This window comes from Sinocyclocheilus grahami, unplaced genomic scaffold (genome assembly GCF_001515645.1).
Source record: "Sinocyclocheilus grahami isolate Dianchi unplaced genomic scaffold, SAMN03320097.WGS_v1.1 scaffold817.1, whole genome shotgun sequence".
Classification (NCBI taxonomy): domain Eukaryota; kingdom Metazoa; phylum Chordata; class Actinopteri; order Cypriniformes; family Cyprinidae; genus Sinocyclocheilus; species Sinocyclocheilus grahami.
Window position 1 is genome coordinate 268,927 of NW_015505996.1, and position 11,434 is coordinate 280,360.

Sequence of the window (11,434 nt, forward strand, 5' to 3'; positions counted from 1 at the left end):
CATGATAAAAAAGTACAACTGCTAAGGTGTGATTTATGTGTGCTGAAAAAAAGTGGAAGCGGCGAAAGAGGAAGGGATAAGAGCTTGAGGCAAGCAGTTTTATGTTTTAGCGCCATGTCGCATTGATTTCATGTCGCATTTTTATTGGTTGGTCAGTAAACTTGGATCGTAGCAGCAAACACACAGTGCTATGATCATGCTGCAACGTGGGCTGTATCGCAAGACCAAAGATGAACAGCCGTCTTTGAACCTTTCTCATTGTACGACACAGGACAAAATATAATTTTAATTAGTTTCGGGTTGTAATAAGTGGTACTTTTTCTCCCCCTTTTTCTTATTAATGATCCACTCAGCGCACGGCTTGGCAGTATGATTCATTTTATGTTTTGTCTGATATTAAAACTCTTTAATTCATGTTGAATATGGCTTTTGCCAGAATATTTGTTATAGTGTTTATTTATTCAGTCTTTGGGTTAAGGTAGATGCGCTTTTCTTATTTACTAATGACAGTGCAGATTAATTTGTTTATTGAATTCTGTACTGACCTGTCACGATTCCTTTTTTTGAAGAGATTAATATTGTAAGTTATACTTTTATTTATATATATATATTGCATGTTAAATCCTTAAATTTCCTACATTAGATACAAACTGATTTTTTTTTTATGACTTTGAACTAGTTTCTGAGTGTTTATTGCCATGACAGTGGGATGAAGGAAGATTTATTTAATAGACTTTTGTAATCTCAGTAGGTATCTACATTTTTTGATATATTGAGATTTTGATATATGCTGTGTTGGTGGATCTGTGAGCAGAGTTTCTCACGGACTTGCTAGCAGCTCTTTATATTTTAATTAACACTATTACAAATGGCACAAATCAGGTAGTGTTAAGACACCTTTACTCCGCTGGTGGGACCAAATGTAAAATATATCCAACAGAAGAATGGAGTTTTTTGAGTGACATACAAATGGGCGAATATGACAATTTAGTCAATTGTTTCTGTGATGCCTGTAACCATGTGGTGCCACTTTCATCAAAATAGAATGGTTCTTTGGGTTAAGGTAGATGTGCTTTTCTTATTTACTAATGACAGTGCAGATTAATTTGTTTATTGAATTCTGTACTGACCTGTCACGATTCCTTTTTTTGAAGAGATTAATATTGTAAGTTATACTTTTATTTATATATATATATATATTGCATGTTAAATCCTTAAATTTCCTACATTAGATACAAACTGATTTTTTTTATGACTTTGAACTAGTTTCTGAGTGTTTATTGCCATGACAGTGGGATGAAGGAAGATTTGTTTAATAGACTTTTGTAATCTCAGTAAGTATCTACATTTTTTGATATATTGAGATTTTGATATATGCTGTGTTGGTGGATCTGTGAGCAAAGTTTCTCACAGACTTGCTAGCAGCTCTTTATATTTTAATTAACACTATTACAAATGGCACAAATCAGGTAGTGTTAAGACACCTTTACTCCGCTGGTGGGACCAAATGTAAAATATATCCAACAGAAGAATGGAGTTTTTTGAGTGACATACAAATGGGCGAATATGACAATTTAGTCAATTGTTTCTGTGATGCCTGTAACCATGTGGTGCCACTTTCATCAAAATAGAATGGTATTTTTGTTAGTTTTTTTTTGGTTTTTGTACATAGGCTGAAAGTCTTAAATGTATTTGTTTTCTCCAAATGATCCTTACAGTTAATTCATTCTTGATTTTCCACCATCAAAATCAGCTGTTTTAATCACTCGCAGCACTTTGAGAGCTTGTGTTTAAAATATTGCTCGATATCATCCATACACAAATAAGCTTTTCGCACTACACACTACCAACCAGTGGCAGACGAGGAGTGTTTTTTCAAAATAGAATGGTGTTTTTGTTTTTGTTTTTTTTTGGTTTTTGTACATAGGCTGAAAGTCTTAAATGTATTTGTTTTCTCCAAATGATCCTTACAGTTAATTCATTCTTGATTTTCCACCATCAAAATCAGCTGTTTTAATCACTCGCAGCACTTTGAGCGCTTGTGTTTAAAATATTGCTTGATATCATCCATACACAAATAAGCTTTTCGCACTACACACTACCAACCAGTGGCAGACGAGGTTAACATGTTAACATTAAATTACAGCTTAGCAAAAAATTAGGCATCACAACTATAATTTGTAGTAAAATCTAATATCTTATGCCTAGTTTTGCGACCATAACATTGTTCTTTATATAAGTGTATTGGAACTACTTCAGACATGGGGACTAACAGACTTACACACAGTTGTCCACTCACCCTTCAATGTAAGCTGTTTTCGACAGAAAGCGCAGCTTCGACACGTCAGTGATGATGACTTTGAGCTGTCCAGCTGCTCCAATCAAAAGGTCTGTAGAGATTGAGTAATTACACTTATGTATTTATTCTGAAATAGGCCTAATATACGTTTAAATACATTTGAACTTGCATTTATAATGAGCAATTAATATAGAACAAAGCCCAGAAAAGACAGTCTTTGACTCATTCATAGTCCTATTCTGGGCTGGCTGACAGTGTGTAATGGAGTGCTAGTCTCATACCGGCTGTATGTGGGTAAATCTGTGGCAGGAATTGGAACTGAGCTTTAAGCAGCAGCTCGACGTCGCCACCTAGTGGATGACCCTGCTATGAAAGAACAAGCTCAGCAGATATACCTCAGAACATGAGCAGATGTATGCAATTTTAGAATTGTTTTTATTCAACTTGCCCAGTAAAAAGCACTTGAAGAGAGCAGATAATTTCATAATGTTCTAATGCGGTCAGTCCAGTCTGACTGATCTTACCTTTGGACCGAGTGCGTAGCAGACAGAGCGCTGAGTGTCTGTGCTCTCCAGACACAAGTCAGCCAGACGGATGAGTGTCTCTCCCAGAAAGAGCTTCCGCTTGAGTCCCCTGCAGTGCCACACTGACACCTGAACTACACTGCTGCCCAGCTGCTCAGCAGCAACCACACACTGCAAACACACACCAAACAGTTCAGCACACAAAAACCTCAAAATACTATCATACTTTCAATGCATTTCTATCTGTGCAAATTTAAAATAAATTGAATAAATAAATAAATAGTACTTTAAAATAAATACAGCTGAATTCAATTTAAAATGACTTAATACACACTAAAAAAATGTAATGTCACAATTAAAAATAAATAAACAACAACAACAACAATAATAATAAAGCTTCTGCTTTTCTTATAAATTTGAGTTATAATGCCACAACAAGACAAGACATTTAGGGCAAAGGGACACTTCAACAAAGCAAAACAAAGCATAGCAAAACAAAGCATAGCAAAACAAAGCAAAACAAAGCAAAACAAAACAAAGCAAAACAAAGCATAGCAAAACAAAACAAAACAAAGCAAAGCAAAGCAAAACAAAACAAAGCAAAACAAAGCAAAACAAAGCATAGCAAAACAAAGCAAAGCAAAGCAAAACAAAACAAAACAAAGCAAAACAAAGCAAAGCAAAACAAAGCATAGCAAAACAAAGCAAAACAAAGCATAGCAAAACAAAACAAAACAAAGCAAAACAAAACAAAGCAAAACAAAGCAAAGCAAAACAAAGCAAAACAAAGCAAAACAAAGCAAAGCAAAACAAAGCAAAGCAAAACAAAGCAAAACAAAGCATAGCAAAACAAAACAAAACAAAGCAAAACAAAACAAAGCAAAACAAAACAAAGCAAAACAAAGCAAAACAAAACATAGCAAAACAAAGCAAAACAAAGCAAAACAAAGCAAAACAAAAGAAAGCAAAGCAAAGCAAAACAAAACAAAGCAAAACAAAACAAAGCAAAGCAAAGCAAAGCAAAACAAAACAAAGCAAAACAAAACAAAACAAAACAAAACAAAACAAAGCAAAACAAAGCAAAGCAAAACAAAACAAAACAAAGCAAAGCAAAACAAAGCAAAGCAAAACAAAACAAAGCAAAGCAAAACAAAACAAAAACAAAACAAAGCAGAAATAATAATTAAATTGAATTATTAAAATCCATTAAACTACAGTATTCCGATGATTATTAAAGGTTAGACTGTTTTTTTACACTTTGCTGTAAAGTCTGGTTTTGGTTTCAGTGTCTGGTTGTAAACATTCATTGTGTGATTGTGGAATCTCAAATCATTTTTATAGGTTGTGAGAGCAATAACAAATAATATTTTGCTCACTCAGTATCAGTATCTTGTACTCAGCATCTGTTTGTTTTTGTTTTCTTATTTCAAAATGTAATTTATTGACTCACTACTAATGTTTGCTTATCTCACCACTTTAATGTACGCTTTCATTGCAGGGTTATTATAGATAACTAAAATTAGAATGAAGAAACTAAACAAAGTAACTTGAAATAAAATAAATATGAACTGAAATGAAATAACATAAAAACCTTAAACTTACTTTATTTCACATTGCTCTCGTTGTCTCATTTTCATTTAGTTTAACTTGACTAAAACTAAAATAATGAAAATAACGAAAACTAAAACAAAATAAATAATAAAAACTGTATTGGCATATTACAGTTTTTTACACAAAATCTTTACTTGTCACACAATTTCTAAAACCTGACACTCAAACACCAGAACCACACACCAAATCTGCAAAGCCAAACGTTAATCCTCAGCCTTTTCAATTTCATAGAACACTTTTTGCACAACACAACACACAATTCTCTATGCAACACACAAAAATCTAACAGGAATTAATATTATGGCAAAGGTGTTTGCAAATGATTGTTTTTGAGATGTGTTTGTGATATTTTGCATGCAGTGTTTCATTTTGCAAGAGATGTGAGGCATTCTGCATTTTGTGTGTGCAATTCTTGGATTTGTGTGTAAAGTTTCTTTTGTTTTTTTTTAAAGGCAGAGTTTTGAAAATGTGTGTAAGCAGTTAAGAAAATATACAACAAAATAACTGAAACGAACTAAAATGAAATTGGAAAAAAATTCTAAATAACAACAACAACAACTATACAACTTTTAGTATCTCAGTGATACTAAAATAACACTTTAATTTTATTTTTTTAAACAGTGTTTACCAGTAAATTCTGGTTGTAAATACTCACAGTAAAGGTTTCATTGTAAACCGGGTTATTTCCCCTCTTGACTGCTGTCTTCATCTTATAATCATGGTATTTCTTTGGAAGCAAACAGACCTTTACATACCTGTTTGTTCAAAAAGAAACTATTTCTTACTAGGCCAACTGTATATGAGCCAAATACGTTACAGAAACAATGTTCTGCTAACATTGTTCAATCTGTAATACACAGCAAACATGCACTCCATCAAAACAACTTACGGATGACATTTCTTCTTCATATCTCCAAACATCAGATTTTTGCAGGCTTTGATAGTTATCTCCAAACAGGATGTCCTGTTGTTGTAACCGAAGGCAACCTCTACTTCTCCGGTCACACTAGTGTTTTCAAAGATCCCACAATCCATTCCTGTGCTACTGTTGCTGTCCTGTACAAAACATGTTGTTGAATGAATTCCTATTTATTAACATTACACTTTTTTATGTTGATGTTCAAAGTCCTGAGAGAGAATTCATACACAATATCACAACTCATCCCCATGAGCCTGTAAGCGCTATCTAATATCTTTCTTTTGCAAAACGTTATCTTGCAGAATTTTGCAGACCTTAGGTAGTTTGCTTCCTGAGAGATCTGCACTCATCAGTTATCTGATCAAACAGGATTAAATATGGTGTGAATACATACCCTCTGCTCATCGCTGTATGCAGATGTATATGAAGCGTCGTCATCTGTCAGGTAAAGAGTACTTGTTGAAGCATACTGCTCTGTGCCTCTGCTGTTCTGGGATAGATTGGGAAGACTTGGTGCTTTGCACAGCTGTGAGGAGACAAAATCAATCAGGACATCACATTCATGTCAATTGTTTAGTCAATCTCATTCTTAGTTCAAATTAACCTTCAAACGTACACAGAAAAACAGTGATTCTCACAAAGGTTTGATTATTAGGGGGTCACAACAAACTCCCAGAGGGCCTCAAGATGACTTGAAATGATTTAAATTAAGACAAAACAACTGAAAGTTAAGATAGTTCTTATTTTAATTCAGTTTTTGTCTTTGAAGAACCAGGATTTCCACAGTTTTTGAAAGTATTTGAGGAAGCCTCATTTTAAAAAACGTAAAATTAACGGTAAAAAAACGAAAGCTGTGGTTGCCGGAATATTACAGCAGGTGGTGATGAGAAAGTCACACGATGAACCAAAGCCCATCACAAGCAGCTTTTAAATAATAACATATATAGAAGGTGCACAGTGTCATTCACACAAACACTAAACACCATCATGGTGACACACATGATTCTGAAATAATGCAATAAACATTAATTTAACAACATTAGGTGTGACACACAACCCTAATATACAAAACTGATAAGAAAAAAATAAGAAGAAACATAGTTATTTCAACAACAAAAAAACATTTTAAAAAAAATTCCATTTCAAAATGGAATTCTGGGAATGTCAAGTTACGGTTATTCACTGTAAATTATACGGTCTTTTTCACTTCCAAAAACAGTATACTACTGTAAAATTAATGTCCAATACATGTAATGTCCAATACAGTTTTTCACCGTATATAGTAGGGGAATTTACCGTTAACCATTTAATAGGTTTTTACTGTAGCATTTTTACAGTCTTTTACCGTTAAATTCACAGTAATTTTTTACAGTGTAGAAAACTTACAATTTAATGGCCTTTTTTTTTTATAATAAATATAAATTTTTCTACTTTTGAAATATTGGTAACACTTCACAATAAGGTTTCGTTTTTATTAATTAATGTTTATTTTGAATTGTATTACTAGGTGTATCTTTTAATGTTATTTAATGAACCGGAGCATGGACTAACATTGTGTTAATTAACATTTATTGTAATAAATGTGCTGCTCAATTCGTGGAAGTCGGGGGAAGTCGTGGCCTAATGGTTAGAGAGTCGGACTCGTAACCCAAAGGTTGTGGGTTCGAGTCTCGTACCGGCAGGGATTGTAGGGGGGGGGGGGGAATGTACAGCGTTCTCTCCCACCTTCAATACCATGTAGGCACCGAACCCACCAACTGTTGGAAAAAAAAAAAACTCCGGGTGTGTGTTCACTGCTGTGTGTGTGCACTTTGGATGGGATAAATGCAGAGCACTAATTCCGAGTATGGGTCACCATACTTGGCCACATGTCACGTCACTTAATGTGAGCTAATGCATTAACAAATGTAAACTTAATGTTAATTAACAAACCTACGTTTAAAAAAGGTATTTTACTGGGTACAAATTGTGAATAAAAAACGTGTCTAAAATTGCTTTAAAAATCAGAACCACTGGAGAGTTCAAACACAGCAGGCAATGGTTACTAATTGTCATCTACCCACTTTTTTCAAGTCAAACCTAGTTGGCTGGAAACCAAGGTGGATTTATCAAGAACAGTTTTGACTAGTGCCGTCAAACGATTAATCGCGATTAATCGCATCCAAAATAAACGTTTTTGTTTGCATAGCCTATGTGTGTGTACTGTGTATATTTATTATTTCTATATAAATACACACACATACAGTATATAGTTTGAAAATATTTACATGCATTTACATGTATATATTTATATTCATATAATTTATATTATATATAAATATATTTCATATATAAATGTAAAATTTTTCTTAAATATATACATACATGGGTGTGTATTTATATATACATAATAAATGTACACAGTACACACACATATACTATGTAAACAAAAACTTTTATTTTGGATGCGATTAATCGCGATTAATCGTTTGACAGCACTAGTTTTGACAGATAAATCGCACAGTCTCAAATTTAGATAGTTCATAAAACAACAGCAACACTGTAAAATCCAATAGTTTACCTTACTTAGATTTAGTTAGTTATGAAGGACGACACCCTTTCCTCTTCCTTTGAAGTGAATTGGTCACGTCCCACATGGCATTGAATGGGAATTACAGGAAATGAACTGCAATACAAATGCTTGTAGACTAAATTCTGCATAGACCTACATTGGCTTTGTTGATGGCACTCTCTGATCGGCTCTTGTGTCTTGAGTTCTGCAGCAGCCCATGATCCACGGTCAGCTGACCCGCTTCCACACTCAGATCATTCTGAGATTTGGAGAACTCTAGCATCAGGACAAGACAAAACATCCCGGATCAGGCTGTTGTAGAGACTCTTGTGGCTATTACAATGTTATTACAATCAAATCAACATAGAGAAGGCTTGTTTTGTTCTCTTACTTTTTATGTGAGCACTGACAGACACCATCAGGTTCTCCACAGATTTAGTAAATGGCTTTGATTTTTTGAGGTCCTAGTTTAATACAAAGACACACAAACACATTATTAGGTGATGAAGAAATGCAAAGGAAAAAAAATCCATATTACTGTCTTCACCTGTTCTGTTAAATGAATCAATCTGTTATATGATGAGGCTTCATAAACAGGAGGAGGAGTTGGAGGCACGACTGCAATAAAGCTAAAACATAAAATAACCATTTAAAAACACTTTGAAATCATTGATTAAAAAGAGCATGAACTGTCATAAAGTAAATGTGACTATTATATTGATTATTATAACAAGGTCTATATTTGAGGGTTTCCAACCTGAGACGTTGATAAGACTGTAATAGTTTGTCTCCGATGGTTTCATGACTGTTTTCTAAAACCAATACAGAAAGACTCCAAGTTAAGTTCAACACACAAACCATCAATTGTGTGTGTGTGTGTGTGTTACATGTGTTATAAACTTATCCCTATATTATATAGTAAAATTAGTATATTGTATGTAAATGTTATAACATAGGATGATTTTTATATATAACAACTATATGTCAACAATATACATTTAATTTATATATGCAATTTTATTAAATCTACATATATGCAAAAATTTGTATGTATATATATATATATATATATATGGTTTTGTAGTATGCATGTTTATCTTTTATATTTACTTATGATCATATATGACATTTATTTACTTATATAATGGCTGGTTTAAGGATGGAGCTTCATATACATAAAATATATATGTCCAACATGTGTTAATTACACATACATAAACATATATATTTGTTTTGGCTAGGTATATATGTTAATATATGAAATTGTTCTAATTTCTAATAGGTTTCATATATGCTTTTACTTTATATGACAATATATTTAATATTTGAAAGTTTGATGTACATACATTACATATGCGGTATCAATGGATAGTAGACAGTGTAGACAATGGTCAATTATACAATTAACCATGATTATTGAAACATTTTGGCTGAGGAATGCAAGTGTAAAAATACACTGAGCCATGTAATAATATTTACAAATTTGGAAATGATTTAATTAATTTGGAAACAATTAGCTAATGCAAAGAGACAAACCTCTGACATCCGGAAATTTCTTTGCTTGCTGTTCCAGAAACCATTCACCAGATTTGATCTTAAATTCCCTGGATAGAAGTTATGAAAATTGATCTAATTTATGTCATTCATTCAAAGCTTTAAAGGGGTCCTATTATGCTTTTTCACTTTTTCACTTAGTCTGTAATGTTGCTGTGAAAAAGATCTGCAGAGTTAAAGCTCAAAGTCCACTTCAAAAGGAGATATTTTATTTTAACAGAAATCACTTTTCAAAAACTACAACGAACGACTCGTTTGGACTACAACGCATATTTTCCTGGATTTGTGATATCACAAATACCGACGAATGGGACGAGACCTGGTTGAGCTGCACTAGAGAAGGCAACGACTGTTATCACTATGTCGGAGACACGCTAGCTTTCCCAATGCAGACAAACTTAGAGTGGTTACAATCATCCGGGTTTAAATCGCGCTCAAATTGATTTGATTTTGACTCAATATTTACACTGAAGCTCGCAGGCGGCTATGGTAAGGGGCATGACATTTCCTGACCAGGCGCCGAGTGCTGCCAATCACAGCACACACAATCCCAGCTAACCAATCACAGCACACACTGGCCCAGCTAACCAATCACAACACACACTGGTCCAGCTACCCAATCACAACACACACTGGCCCAGCTAACCAATCACAGCACACTCTGGTCCAGCTAACCAATCACAGCACACTCTGGCCCAGGTAACCAATCACAGCACACTCTGGTCCAGCTACCCAATCACAACACACACTGGCCCAGCTAACCAATCACAGCACACTCTGGTCCAGCTAACCAATCACAGAACACACTGGCCCAGCTAACCAATCACAACACACACTGGGCCAGCTAACCAATCACAGCACACACTGGCCCAGCTAAGCAATCACAACACATTTCGTATTTCAGAAGCCTTCATTTGATACGGGAACTATTCGAGCTGTTCATGCCAGACTGGGGAGAGGTGTTGTAATAATGTAAAATATGTGAAAAATAATGTGATTTTCGAACAACCTAGTATGAGAGCCTGTTCTAGTACACCCCCAAAACAAAATCAAGACTTTGTAAAAGAGCATAATAGGACCCCTTTAAAGATTGTTTAATAATGTATTTCTCACAGATTTGAATATTTTAGTATAAATCCATGGGGTTTTGTCTTTACCTGTATGCATGACACATTGTGCACTTCCACTCCTGTGCAGACCAGACGACCCGACAGCACTTACAGATGCGATGGCTGCACCCGCAGCACACTGAACCACAGTCCCAGAACTTTCCCAGAAGCCGCTGACAGCGTGCACATGATCTCTGACCATAGGGACGCGTGATGGCCTTGGCACCCTGTCGACAGATACCCTGAAGTTCTACCTTCAGCCTCCTAAATCAAATTAGTTTGAAATGTTATTTTAGATTTCATAGTACAAGGCATTTCTATTTTTTCTGCACACCGACAAAACAAGGACACATATGTTCTAAAGAAGTTAGAAGTTCTAAAGAACCTGATTCTGTCTGCTTCAATGGTTCGAAGTGCTTTGTCTCTCTGAAGAACCTCCAGGACTCTTTCTCTCTCCAAAGCCTGGAATAACCCGAGATCCATAGTGCAGATGTGATTGTCTATGATTTCCCAGTTTTTCTGTTCGAGTTTCATTTCCTCCACAGCTCAGTTCAGTTCGGAAGATGCCACTTTGCTCAGATTCTGAAAAATTGTTGAATGGTCAAAATGTTGTAGTGTTTTTATTTGGCTTTTCGTTAACTAATGGTTTCAATAAATATTAAATAAAATGTACAATTTGTCAAATTAATTTGATATAAATCAGATGCTTATAATGCAGGTTTCTGTCAGTTCCCCAGCTACTGAGTTGTGACGTTGGCAGGGTCGATTTGAAACATGGCAGATATCCCTGATAGCACACATACATCACGCAGACGTCTATCTGACGTATTTTTTAGAGAGTTTGCTCATCTGCAATACGTCTATAGG

The 11,434-nt window shown here is 34.7% G+C and overlaps 1 protein-coding gene across 1 annotated transcript in view; it reads right to left on the reverse strand.

Moving 5' to 3' along the window:
• Positions 1-2,295: 2,295 nt before the first annotated feature.
• Positions 2,296-11,434, reverse strand: part of LOC107562298 (synaptotagmin-like protein 3) — a 13,949-nt gene continuing 4,810 nt past the window's right edge. Inside the window, exons 3-15 of the mRNA XM_016246929.1 lie at positions 10,953-11,149; positions 10,616-10,831; positions 9,441-9,508; positions 8,662-8,716; positions 8,452-8,533; positions 8,296-8,368; positions 8,062-8,180; positions 5,748-5,879; positions 5,324-5,490; positions 5,090-5,189; positions 2,824-2,994; positions 2,581-2,665; positions 2,296-2,390 (exon numbers count right to left, since the gene is read on the reverse strand). Of these exons, the coding sequence (XP_016102415.1) occupies positions 2,296-2,390; positions 2,581-2,665; positions 2,824-2,994; positions 5,090-5,189; positions 5,324-5,490; positions 5,748-5,879; positions 8,062-8,180; positions 8,296-8,368; positions 8,452-8,533; positions 8,662-8,716; positions 9,441-9,508; positions 10,616-10,831; positions 10,953-11,101 (1,512 nt within the window). The 5' untranslated portion in view covers positions 11,102-11,149. The remainder of the gene's footprint in view (positions 2,391-2,580; positions 2,666-2,823; positions 2,995-5,089; positions 5,190-5,323; positions 5,491-5,747; positions 5,880-8,061; positions 8,181-8,295; positions 8,369-8,451; positions 8,534-8,661; positions 8,717-9,440; positions 9,509-10,615; positions 10,832-10,952; positions 11,150-11,434) is intronic.